The sequence below is a fragment of the Ylistrum balloti genome, unplaced genomic scaffold, assembly GCF_031769215.1.
Source record: "Ylistrum balloti isolate Yb309-2 unplaced genomic scaffold, AGI_CSIRO_Ybal_v1 Utg370194, whole genome shotgun sequence".
NCBI lineage: Eukaryota > Metazoa > Mollusca > Bivalvia > Pectinida > Pectinidae > Ylistrum > Ylistrum balloti.
In genome coordinates, this window is record NW_026782172.1 from 177,486 (window position 1) to 191,247 (window position 13,762).

General features: G+C 40.6%; 3 protein-coding genes across 3 annotated transcripts; 1 reads left to right on the forward strand and 2 right to left on the reverse strand.

Moving 5' to 3' along the window:
• Nucleotides 1-106: 106 nt before the first annotated feature.
• LOC132551319 (uncharacterized) lies at nucleotides 107-1,248 on the reverse strand. The gene is made up of 2 exons (XM_060215445.1): nucleotides 544-1,248; nucleotides 107-430 (listed from the first exon to the last, which is right to left on the reverse strand). The coding sequence occupies exons 1-2, from the start codon at nucleotides 1,246-1,248 to the stop codon at nucleotides 107-109; spliced, it is 1,029 nt and encodes a 342-aa protein (XP_060071428.1).
• Nucleotides 1,249-4,410: 3,162 nt separating this feature from the next.
• On the forward strand, nucleotides 4,411-6,752 carry LOC132551320 (E3 SUMO-protein ligase ZBED1-like). The gene is made up of 2 exons (XM_060215446.1): nucleotides 4,411-4,638; nucleotides 5,076-6,752. The coding sequence occupies exons 1-2, from the start codon at nucleotides 4,411-4,413 to the stop codon at nucleotides 6,750-6,752; spliced, it is 1,905 nt and encodes a 634-aa protein (XP_060071429.1).
• Nucleotides 6,753-8,468: 1,716 nt separating this feature from the next.
• On the reverse strand, nucleotides 8,469-13,298 carry LOC132551321 (uncharacterized). The gene is made up of 7 exons (XM_060215447.1): nucleotides 13,275-13,298; nucleotides 12,261-12,335; nucleotides 11,939-12,026; nucleotides 11,493-11,549; nucleotides 9,998-10,056; nucleotides 9,346-9,418; nucleotides 8,469-8,734 (listed from the first exon to the last, which is right to left on the reverse strand). The coding sequence occupies exons 1-7, from the start codon at nucleotides 13,296-13,298 to the stop codon at nucleotides 8,469-8,471; spliced, it is 642 nt and encodes a 213-aa protein (XP_060071430.1).
• Between the last annotated feature and the right edge of the window lie 464 nt (nucleotides 13,299-13,762).

Sequence of the window (13,762 nt, forward strand, 5' to 3'; positions counted from 1 at the left end):
GGAGCCTTCTGTTGTCAGCATCGTCAGGTGGATTCCAACCATCATCGGCCGTTTCGACCCCTATTCCACGACGTCCTCTGGTTGGCGGGTCAGCAGTGGTGATCATTCACTGCTTGCTGTTGTCTGGGCTCCAGTTTGGCTCATCTCGTCTACACCAAAGCCAGCATGATGATCTCTCAGCCCTTTCAGCCAAGGTCTTAATAGCTGCTTTCCTCTTTGCTCCTGTCAGTCCCAATTTCTGGAACATCCTCCATACTGACTGTGCAGGGAATCCTCTGGCACCGACCTCTACTGGAAACAGCCATGTGTTCCATCCCTTATGTCTGCACAGCTCTGCAAGCTCTTGGTATTTGCCAGCTTTCTTCTCATGTGCCTCATCACACCCTTCTTCCCATGGAACCGTCAGCTCCACCAAGATGACCTTCTGGCGCTGTTGTGACCATATCACAATGTCTGGTCTCAGAGTGGTTTGCACTAAATCAGGAAAGACGAGACGCCTGTTGAGGTCTACTCCCAGGATGGTGCTTGGCTGAGTACATTCACATGATATGCAGTAGTAGTTGGTGGTCCCTTCTCTCCAGCTCTCACAAACTGTATGTGAGGTTTACGAGGTTCTATCAGTGACCTCTTATGACGCCGCTCCTTTTCCAGAATATCTGCTAGGGCAGCTAGAACCTGGTCATGACGCCATCTGTACCGTCCCTGCTGGAGGGCTACTCTACAGCCTGATAGGATATGTGCAATTGTGCCTCTTCCACCGCACAAGGAACAAGCTGGATCTTCCAGAAGACCCCACCTACACAAGTTGCTTGGCAGTGTGTCATACACAGACCTGAGCATGAAGGATATCCTGAGAGGTTCCATTTTCCACAAGTCTGTCCATGGAATCTTGCGTTCCGGAAGATTCCACCGCGTCCATGATCCTTGCTGTCCTAACTCAACTGCTCTACTTTTGCGTTGCTGTTCCTCCTCTGATCTCACCACAGATACAATTCTGTCTCTCTTTTCCTTTCCTTCTGCTATGCTCCACTGCTGGAAGTGATCGACTCCCAATCCTCGTCTACAAACACAGATGTTTCCCACGATGTCTTGTAACTCCAGCGTATTTTCAGCTTTGCTAACTGTAGCACCAGCTGACCATTTCCGGCCTGTCCTTGTGACCACTCCAGCTTTCTGTACCTTGATGTCTTTGGAGTCCTTCAGGGTCATAACCAATCTACACTTGGCCACCTTGAATTCTTCCACCATGGAGGACAATGGTTACTGCAGCTGAGATGTCTTGATGTACAGGCCAACTGCCGTGAAACTAGGTGGTACTCCCAGCCATGATCGTAACTTCCTGCTGGTACATCTCTCCAAGGTTTCAACTGTTGTCAGTAGTAGCTCATACAGAATCAGGTTCCAAGACAGTCTAGGAAGAACACCATGTTGATATAACCAAGCCTTGAATTTCCCTGGTAGTCCTGACTTGTCGATCCTCTTCAGCCATTCAGTTACTTGCTCCTCCACCTTTCTCACATTCTTCTTGTCAGACAGGGTGTCGTCGTACCATCTCCCTCGACATTTCACTGGGTTGTCAATGATTGATAGTATCTCCTCCCCCTGGACCCGAAGGATGAACTGCTTTGACAACCGGCCATTCTTGATGATCATACACCGGGATTTCTTCGGTTTAAATCTCATACGGGCCCAGTTGACCACTTCGTCTAGTGCCGACAGTGTCCAACGTGCCTGAACATTGGTTGTTGTTGTGATCGTCAGGTCATCCATAAACCCTCTGTTTGATGGTTGATCAATTCCTGAGTTCATTTTCGGCCCTCTAGTCTCTCTCTCAGCAGCTTTCATGATGATGTTCATTCCCATCACAAACAGGATAGGTGATACTGTGCATCCGGTCACTATTCCCTTCTCCAAGTCCTGCCAGGTTGTGGTGAAGTTGTTTGTGGTAAACCTAAGCTGCATACCATCAATATATTTCTTCAGGATACTGATGACATGTTCTGGGATGTGATAGTGATGCAAAGCTACCTCAATCAGCTTGTGGGGGATACCTCCATAGGCATTTGCCAAGTCAAGCCAAACCACTGTCAAGTCGCTCTTGTCAGCCTTTGCCTCGCGAATCATCTGACTCAGAACGCTGGTGTGTTCTACTCATCCCGAGAAACCAGGTATCGCTCCCTTCTGGGCTGACGTGTCGATGTAATGATTGCTTAACATGTAATCTGTTAGCCGCCTTGCCATCACAGAGAAGAAGATCTTACATTCAACACTGAGCAAGGAGATGGTTCTAAACTGCTCTACTGATGTCAAATCCTTCTCTTTTGGAACAAAACAACCTTCTGCTCGCTTCCATTTGTCAGGAACTGATCCTTTCTTCCATATTCCTTTCAGGAGCATCCACAATCGTCTCAATAACTTGGGGCACTTCTTATACACACCATATGTCAGTCCACTTGAGCCAGGTGCTGACTTCGATCTCGCTTTCCTAACTACTTCCTGCACCTCCTTCCACGAGGGTTCTCCCACTTTAAATGGGGTACTTGGTGGATCCTCTTCTATATCCCTTGGGCAGTCTCCTAATAGTGTTGCTCTCTCTTCGTCACAGTGCGTATTCCGCAGATGATGTTCTGTCTCTGTCTTTGAGCTTTCCAGTTGGCCTGAGTGCTCTTCTCCCAACAGGTCTTTCGTAAATTTGAAAGGATCCTTGACAAACTGTGCTCTTTTCCTAGCCCTGGTCTTCCTGCCAGCCCGTAGTCTTTCAGCCTTTCTTAGCCTCCTAAGTTTATTCCTGGTAGTATCTCTTAGCTGCTGGATTCCCATCCTTTCTTCCTCTGGGGCTCTTCTAAATCTACGCTTAAGCGTATTCAGTTCCCTCCTCAAACTTCTTATTTCTCCTTCTCTTCTGTTCTGTTTGTTCAGTTCTTTGCGTTTTTTTCTCTACAATCCCAAATCTCTTTTTCCCCAAGTTATATGTAATGGTTGTAAGGGTGTTCAGCTTCTTTTCTACACTTCCCTGCATCGTTGTCTCTGATATGCCCTCCAGGTCTTCCTCAAATATCTTCCATTCTTTATCATCCGACATTCTCGGCCACTTGACCCTCGCTTTCCGTGGTGTTATATCTTCAGTAGCATGAACTTCCTGGTCTTCCTCCACACCATTCAATGCAGAGCTATTGCTATGAAGTGACTCATTAGCAAAGAGATCTCCAGTACTGTGGTTTGTCTCCTGACTGGTAACCTCCTCCGTCTCATGAAAAGAGTCTTTTGTGCGTTGCTTCTGGGAACCTGCAGAGCAACTGCTTGACCTTGCCTGGTAAATTCGGAGTCCCCGAACATTCTTGCAAACTTTTCCACAAGGGCATGTTGTAGTAGAGACACCTCTTGTAAGTTTTAACTGCAACATCCGGCTTTGTGATCTTGTCCGTGTTCCTGCCAAATCCGTTTCCGATATGTCCGTCCGAGTGAGCCTCTCATCCTCCCTCCCTCTCGGGAGACTCTGGGGGTGTTGTTCATGTCGTTGTGTTGTAGCTGTATGCTGGTGTCCTTTCACAAGAACTGCATGGTGGGGTGCTAGCCCAAACATGTCCAGATACCAGTCTATTCCTGGTTGCCATCTGTCTCTCAGGCGTCACAGGTCTTCCCCTGTTTCCATCCAGACTTTCCTGGAAGTGACTGGTTTCCAAGATGTGCAATGTGAACTTACAGATTTCTCTGCTGATGATAACCCAACCGCTGCTTCGGTTAGGCACTGATGACATGGAGCTCTGGAGCCTTCTGTTGTCAGCATCGTCAGGTGGATTCCAACCATCATCGGCCGTTTCGACCCCTATTCCACGACGTCCTCTGGTTGGCGGGTCAGCAGTGGTGATCAATCACTGCTTGCTGTTGTCTGGGCTCCAGTTTGGCTCATCTCGTCTACACCAAAGCCAGCATGATGATCTCTCAGCCCTTTCAGCCAAGGTCTTAATAGCTGCTTTCCTCTTTGCTCCTGTCAGTCCCAATTTCTGGAACATCCTCCATACTGACTGTGCAGGGAATCCTCTGGCACCGACCTCTACTGGAAACAGCCATGTGTTCCATCCCTTATGTCTGCACAGCTCTGCAAGCTCTTGGTATGTGCCAGCTTTCTTCTCATGTGCCTCATCACACCCTTCTTCCCATGGAACCGTCAGCTCCACCAAGATGTCTGGTCTCAGAGTGGTTTGCACTAAATCAGGAAAGACGAGACGCTTGTTGAGGTCTACTCTCATTTCCCAGGATGGTGCTTGGCTGAGTACATTCACATGATATTAGAGCTGTCCGGTTAACCGAAAAGGCAACTCGATATCGGTAGTCTCAAAAAACCGGAAATACGAACCGAGCATGCGCACAAATAACCGTACTTTCGGTATCAACAGTAACAACGTGGTTATGGCGGGCAGCGTCAAGCAAAGCAGTCCTGTGTGGCTATATTTCGAGAAACTAAGAAAAAATGAAACATTCGCTAAATGTAAATTATGCCCGGGAGGTAAAAAGGTTGCAGCACGTTATGGTAATACCAGCAATCTCACGCGACATATCGAAACTTCGCATAAAACCGAAGCAGTACAGCTGAAAAAAGCTCTCGAAGAGAAGGCATCGCTGAAGCGTAAATTGAAGGTAAGTTTCTAAGAAAAAAAAAACAGTCGTGTGTTCAACTCAAGTTACCTAATAATACAGACTTTCGGGCAATGTTTCTTGCAGTCTAAAGTACACGGGGCCGTTTTCGTTTTTCAAATGGATTATATGAACGATCAAATGCATGCGGAAATAAAAGCTTTCTTTTGAGAGATCGTTTCGAAATGGCCACACTTTTAAAGAGACGTACCCAGACATGAATAATATATGGGAATAATAATCACGATCCCTAATAAAGTAAGATAAATAGATAAAAAAAAAAGATAAAAATATTTGGAAAATGAATTAAATTAAAAGATTTATGAATGAATGATAGCTTGGGAGAGTAAATAGATGGATTGTTTGAATTTAAATTTGAATTCATATTTCAAATATATTATAGGCCCTACCTATAATTGGGAATATTCTGCTCGTTCCAGGATGAAGCAGTCCCCAGCGAATCCCCAGGAACATCAAGTAAACAAACAAAAATGGTGCCTTTCCTACAGGACAAAAAGTGGGGCTCTCAGGACAAGAGACAGAGAGATTGTAATAAAAAATTAACTGAAATGATATGTATTGACCTTCAGCCTGTCAGCATCGTAAATGACCAGGGTTTTCGTGAATTCATTCATTGCCTTCAGCCAGCTTACAATATCCCAAATCGCAAGGTCATAAGAGACTCATTAAGTCCAAAGGCATATATGGAGCAATCGTCAGTGATAAAATCAAAACTGAAGGATTGTGTGTCCTTGGGCATTACTCTAGATCATTGGACCTCAGTAGCACAAGATGCCTACATGGCAGTGACCGCTCACTTCTTATCAGATAACTTCACCATCAGTGACTACTGCTTAAATGTTGCACATATGCCTGAATCACACACAGCAGTGAACATATCTGAAGCTCTACTTTCCTGCCTCGACGTATGGATCCCAGATTATAACGAAAGGACATTGAAGATCTATGTTGTGACAGATAATGCATCAAATGTGCAAGCAGCTATGAGACAACTTCCATCTTCTAAGTTCGTTCCTCTCAATTGCTTTGCTCATACATTACAACTTGCTGTGAACGATGCAGTCAAGAAATTCTTCGGGCTTGAAAAAGTAATTGCGAAGGCTAAAGTTATCACTAAACATTTTCATGCAAGCGCAAAGGATACACACAGCCTTGCTGAGAAGCAGAAATCATTGGGTGTGCCTGTGCATCGTCTGAAGAGTGAATGCCCAACAAGGTGGAATTCATTGTATTATTTACTGGAGAGACTAGTCGAGCAAAGAGAATCAGTAACCGCTGTATTAGCTACGAACGATAAGATAAATGATCTTAAAAAATCTGAGTGGAAGATCGCTGCAAGTTATGTAAGTGCCCTGAAACCATTTGAGGATGCAACAAACATGATGTCTGCGTCTAGATATGCTACAAGCTCAATGATAATCCCAGTCCTGCACGTTTTGAATGAGCAGATGAAAGACGTTGAAATGAATGACTTTGGAAAGCAGATACATGCCAACATCAATGCCAGATGGCCTGAATATGAGATGAAGCTTGAGTTTGCAATACCCACATACCTCGATCCCAGGTTCAAGAATTATGGGTTCAATGATGACACAGCCAGAGACCGGACAGCAAAAGAAATAGTGCAGCTGATGTTAGACAATGCTAAAAATCCTCAAGTTATCGAAACTCCGAGTGCATGTGAATCTGACATCAAAAAGCAGTCTGCTAGTGCGACTGAGTCATCAGAGACTGCTACGACGTCAAAGAAGACTGTGTGGGAAATATTCAAGAAAATGGTAGATAAGAAGAAGCAGACTGCTTCCGAGCACTCAACTGATAATCTACGGGAAAAGATGGAACATGAACTTCAGTTGTTTTGTAGTGAGGAACTTTTGGAACCTGAGAAATCTCCATTCGACTGGTGGAAAACAAACAAGACTAGGTACTCAAACCTTGCAAAGTTGGCACAGGTTTTTCTTTCGATACCAGCCACCTCTGTTCCTAGCGAGCGCATGTTCAGCAAATCTGGTCTCATCATCTCCAATCGAAGATCCTGTCTTGAGCCATTTTTTGCTGAGCAACTTACCTTTCTCGGACATAACCTGCGACAGTGAACTGTGGTACTGACTTGGTTGAGAAGGAAAATTAACACCCTGATGTGTTCAAAAAATCAGTTTTGTTCAATACTCATTCATGGCACAAGAAGTGTTAGTCAGTCTAGTCTTGCCTATGTTATTATTGTTACTGTTTTCTTTGAACCATATTGCACACTTGCAGCTCCATAACAAGTTTCGAATTTTGAAACTCCAGACTGTGTTATAACATATTCATTATAGCTGAAACCAAACCTGTTATATTTTCTATTATTTTTTTCTGTCTTGTTACTGTTGATAGGTTTGTGCATTCTTGTTGAAATACCAGGTGGTATATTTTTTGTTTCTCTTTCATGTTTGAGTTGGAATATCATATTTTGTTATTTATTTTATTGTCTCACGAGTTGTGAACCAGTTATAGATCTATTGTTGAATAAAACCGAAAACCGAAACCGAGAATCAACTTTTAATCAAGTAACCGAATCGAAACCGAAACCGAAGGTCAATTCCCATAACCGGACAGCTCTACATGATATGCAGTAGTAGTTGGTGGTCCCTTCTCTCCAGCTCTCACAAACTGTATGTGAGGTTTACGAGGTTCTATCAGTGACCTCTTATGACGCCGCTCCTTTTCCAGAATATCTGCTAGGGCAGCTAGAACCTGGTCATGACGCCATCTGTACCGTCCCTGCTGGAGGGCTACTCTACAGCCTGATAGGATATGTGCAAGTGTGCCTCTTCCACCGCACAAGGAACAAGCTGGATCTTCCAGAAGACCCCACCTACACAAGTTGCTTGGAGTTGGCAGTGTGTCATACACAGACCTGAGCATGAAGGATATCCTGAGAGGTTCCATTTTCCACAAGTCTGTCCATGTAATCTTGCGTTCCGGAAGATTCCATCGCGTGGACAGATTCCATTATAACCCCCCCCCCCCCTCCCCAATTGTATTTTGGAAAGGGCTAATGTAAGAAGAAATAACTTGCAAATATTTGCAATAAAATATGTTAAATTCAAAATTCAGAGATCAATGAGAGATCTTGGCACCCACCATGGTTTGATCATTATTTGTTCTTAAAAAGTTACATCTTTTTTCTCTTTTTTCCTTAAATAGCAATTATCTAATTCTCTAATCTAAGATATGGTTTCCTGTCAGCCACCATAATTGTTTTCCTTTAAAATGCCACAATCAAAAGGGCACATGTAAAGACTAAGAGGAATTTGAAAAATTTAGATTGGAATCCTCACAAGAAAAAAACAATAACATCAAACTGTCAAACTCGAAAATGGCTGGGTGTCAGGTTTTTTTAAACATTCTTTCAATTGGATAATTCACATGAATTTTGAAAATGATACATCCTGTACTTTCCAGTAGTGGTAACATACTAATAATGTCAAAATCCAAGATGGCAACCTGTCCGCCATCCTGTTATTGTATCCGTCCAAAAAGGTACAATGTACAACTAATATCCAAGAAGAACCTACATATGAAAACTGAGATCCCAGAAATAGCAATAACAAACTTTTACTTTCAAAATTCAAGATGGCTTGCTGTCAGCAAAAAAGTAAAATGCACAACTAAAGACCAAGGGGAACCTGTATATGAATTTGAGAAAGATTCAAGTCGAAATAGTGGTAGCGGGAATTAATTAAGGACTTATGGACGATGGACCATGGACGTAAGGCGATATTTATTGAATAGCCAACTATCTGCAAAAAAATACTATAACAATTTTCTCATTTGCCCAAACCAATAACAGGGGAAACTGAAAATGGGGACATGGATGATTGAAAATCAAATGACTGTCCAGGCTGAATTTTCACATCTAGTAATTCAAGTGCAGTTGTAGATTTCCTCTGTAGCTGTAGCATCTCCTCCTGCTGCTCCAGTAATTTCTCCTGCAGCTTGATTTTCTTTTCTTTATACTCTTTCAAATACTTGAACTTCTCTTTCTCAAGAAGATAAAAATCTTCCTGCAAGTTACCTGTACTTTCACTGTTATCTGTAAATATAGTTGTTAATTTCATTGTACTTATTGCTCTTATTCTGATATATACATTTAAATCTGTAGAGATGTTATAGTAGCTTACCTAGACAAATGTTGGCATCAAACTACTCCATATTGACAAAATACAACAAGCCGAAGCAATACATGTCCCCTACCGGCCCCCCAAAATTCTTTAGATGCAATTTTCCAAAAATAGTAACAGTGACCTTGACCTTGACCCCATGACTTTGAAACTCAAACTTGTCCAAGATATTTCAATTCTGTACATGTGTGTGAAGTTTGATGGAAATCCATATAAGAACAATGCCACTAGAGTGCTGACAAGCTTCAGCGGACAGACAAGACAGACAGACGGATGGACAGCGAGGAAAACTATAGCCCCACCCCCCTCCAGTTTCACCAGTAGGGGACTAATAATTAAACAATGTAAGTATGTTACAAAAATGTCAATGTAGAAAATGGCAGGAAAAAACTTAATACATTTTATCCCTTCTTTGGAACTACATTTCAAATCAGCAATCATTAAGAATCATGGCTGCATATACAGAGATATACACAATCCAAGCTCTCTATCCTTTAAGAATGTATAGGCATACTATACTTACATAGAGATATTTTTCTATTCTTCTTGAACTGAAGAATTGGCTTGGTTTTGGTTGAAGCGTCTTCCACTGAAATGATTTTTTGCAATTAAATATTTGCATTAAACACAATCTTAGATAAGAACTGTTAAAGACACTGTCTTGTCTCAAGATGTGTCTGAGTGTTATATAAGTTTTATTATTTAAAGACAAAAGGGAAATCAAAGTCTAGAATTTAGAAACATATCCATCAACATATTACTGTCCTATCGTCAGTACTGGTAAGAGGGAATAGTTACACTTATATTGTACTTGAACCCTGTCAGCTTAACAAGAACTGTGCCATTCTCTTGGCTATCAGTGTTATGGTCTTTTTGCAATTACACTGACCTTGACCCAATTACCTTTTTAACCCCTACCGAGTCTACATATAAATGTACCGCAGCATACATGTATATGTATGGCCATGTTGGACAGATGGGCACTCTGCTTATTTTAGGACACCCAAAGCTCAAATGTAAGAGACCAGTTAAGCTTCAACAAAAGCCTGCTGACTGATTAGAAAGTTTAGAAAAAATGCACAACAATATGTCTAACAATGGAGAAAAAGATATTTAAGTTATTTAGTTCCCTAGAAAGCTAAAAAGCAGGCTTTGTTGCCTGAGCAATTGCTCACTGATGCTTCTTCTGCTGTACATGTAGTTACATGCATGTTGGAGCTTGTGCTTGTATTATCTGAAGGAAATAAATACATTTAAAGATTACTCATCATCATCATCATCATCATCATCATCATCACCAATACCATCCCCCACCACTGCAGTCAGTGACTGCAGTGAATGTGATAAAATAGATTTTTCTTTTTTTGATGATGCAATACAAATGTTATTAAAAGTGTTGTCTCTTTTAGAGAGTATATGTATTTGAAAATGTAAACAAGTAGTAGTATTATTATAAACATGCACTTGAAATAGCAAACTTGTACAGATAACCTTTAATAATAATATAAATTTAACACAAACTTTATTTATCAAAGTTGTGAAAAAATTTTTCAACTTTAATCACTCTTGTTGGCCTGTATGAAAGCACCCAAATGGTCTTACTCTGGGGGAAATCGGAGTACCTGGGGAAAACCCTCGTGGCAAGGCAGGTGATCCCATACCTTTTCACGTCCATTCTGGGAATCAAACCTGGGACGCCTAGGTGAAAGGCGAGTGTGTTACCACTGCGCCACCCAACCACCCTTACAGATTAATTATCTTTTATTTATAAGTCAATTATTCAATGATTCTCATTAAAGCAATCCAAACTTTAAGCAAATAATAACCAAAATAAATCATTTTAAGTTTAAAGAATCTAATACCTGGTAAGAGAGATCTATATTGAATATTGATGGCATGATTTATTTACCAACGAAAAGGTGTTGTATGTTAGAAGTAATCTATAAACATTATATACCTGGTATAAAGGATAATAAATAATGGCTCTTTATTTTGTAGTAGTGTTAAAGCCTTGTTGATGTAATCATGCGAGTCCATGACTACTACTGCTCCTCCCTACGGAACCTATAGACAATACCACCTTACGTCAAGTACAATACCGGACACCTAAGGAAGCAGCGCAAATCCCCGTCAACTGGACCCCACCGTTTGAATCCACAGGCCAGACCAACTTTGATAATGTGAAGTTTAGAATAATACCGGCCACAAAACACCCAGAAAAGAAACCACTTGAACCGATTGATACAGACACATTGGCAGCAGATTTATACCTATCTGACACTGATGATGATGCATGCAGCTCCAACATGAACACATACAGTGACCATCTATACATGAGAATGAAACTTCAACCATGAATGATAGCTTTAGTAGTATTGCCACATATGTACAAGATGAACAACCGATTACTCTTCAAAACCAGACAATAAGTGTACACAGAGTGTACGGTATTTTTCAGAATATGTAATGGAACTCTGTAGCTATAATGACTCATTGTAATGTTGCATTAACTGTGACGTCATAATAATTGATGTACCGCATTTGTATACCTTAGATGTCTTTTCAAAATAAAAAATTGTCCTGATGACGGCCGCATAGCAGTCGAAACATGTAGACAATGTTCACATGAAGTCTTTGTGGTGTTGAGATTCCTTTTTTATTGTTTTATACCTGGTATAAAGGAAGTCTGGCTTGTAGCTCCACTAGCCTCCAACATAGATGAGCCCTCTAAAGGAAAGAAATATTATTAGGAAACAGAACACATGTAACACACTATGAGATTCCATGGGCATCATAGGATGGAACTCTCCATTGTACCATCGTCATTAGTACATATGTACTTTGGCAGTTCAATCTTTCCCTTCTGTAATATGTTTGCATTGATGCCACTTTAAATCCAAATGTAATAAGAAAAAAAATTAAAGTGAGTTTGTCATTTCATTTATGCACTTGAACAGTACCAGAGGTGAAAGGAATATAGAGTTCAGTAATGTTTTTTCCAATGGTACAAAGGATTGTAAACATTCAAACCACAAAGGTTTAAAAATGTGCACAAATATCTCAATCACCAGATAGTAAGTTTTAACACAAGAGATGGATGTTTGCTGGTCCCATACCTTTCTCCAATACACTGAGACTTGACTGAGAAGTATCTACTCCTCCAGAAACCCCTTCCACCGCGCTCCTTGTGAATGTTCCAATAATCTATTTAAAGACATATACATGTATAAATTATTGATTTTTATCCATATTGCCAACACTTAGAAAATAAATATTTTGAATCCATTTTTTTAGCAGAATATACTTTTCCCTTAACCTACATGATCCAAAAATGATTTTTATGGGTTCACTGGGTTGTAATATTACATGTAGGTTTTTAATATTAATAAAGTCATGTTTGTCAATGGTTACTTAAGTCGAACAGACAAATTTTCCCACAAGTTTCTCCCATGGCTTTGCATCATCTTCATATAAAGCCGGTCCACCACCAGTGGCTTGTCTGTCATGCACTCTCTGCGCCTCTTTTTTTTTTAGTTAAACTGCAGAGATCCTGCCCCTTTTTTTTTTACTTCTGTGACGTCTCTCATTGTCTGAGAACTGTTTGTGGCATTAACTCTGAAACAGGAAACAGTACATTAATATTTAAACATAACTCCAAAATATTACAAACTGTAAATGTTACAAAATAAATCTACATTTTCAGGATCATAATAAATTTCAATATTTTTTAAAGATAAATAAATTGAGAAAAAAAATGGGAACACATCTGTTATATAGGTCAACGTCTTTTTTTTTTTTATTATTTTTTTTTAATATTGGGACTCTGCCCCCAAGCCCCCCATTTTTGTTTCCTAGAATAACTGTAGAAACCTTAATAGCATACTTAACAGAAGTGAAACTTATCTTAAATTTAGCATGAAACTGTAAATAAAATGACTTCTTAGGACCTGCATTGTATGTACGTAACAGATTATACCCAAAAAATGATTAAGAAAATAGATTCCAAATAAAAAGTGATATCCCTAATGGTTGATTTTTCATTCCACCAACATCTCCTTCTCTTTAGTTTGGTAAAAAAACAGAAATTAATGTTATTCACAAATGTATCAACATACATTGAATGTACACAACTGTATAAGTAATTAAAAACAAAGGGGATGGGTCTTAGGCTTATGAAGTATTCGTGTACTTTTTGTGCTAGATACAATGTAGGTCAATTATGCCCAAGTCGGCCACATTATGCTAACGTTAATCCTGTAATGATTTAGGTCGAATCACCACAGTGTAATGAATCCTGTGCCTGCAATGTACATTAAACGCAGGGTAGCTCAAAGTATCTGACTCCATTGGTTTCTGCCCTACATATATCTTTACATCAGAATAAGATCGTCGACTGAACTCTACCGCCACACGTCATTTCGGACAATTAGCTGTCAAAATGCAGTCACTTACCGTGATGTAATATCTAGCCAGCATTTTGTTTTCATAGTGGCCCCTTCACTATCCTAATGTTGATGGCTGCTGCATTTGCCAACGCCTCGATTTCCTCCGAACTCCAATTTGGCTTCCTCTTCTGTATGTCTGTCGAATTCGAAGCCATTGTTTTTAGCAGACGAGAGCTGCAGACGAAAGTGAAACCGGAAACGCGTGTTGCGACTGCGCAGGCTGCAATTAAGTCGTTTTCAGGGAAGCTTTTTCCTCGTAAGTCAAATCGTAAGTGCGCTCGTAAACAAAAATCGTATGATTTTTTGTGAAAAGATCAACAGGTCTATACATGAAATAATGAACGATTTTTGTAATTCATCAAATCATCAGAAAATAAGCCTGATGAAGTAATAACATTGTAACCCAAGCAGAATTTTTCTGAACAGTATAAGCACTTGTGTATTTACCCTAATACAGTGACTTTTCCCAGTACGCTGTATTTAGGCGGTTTGACA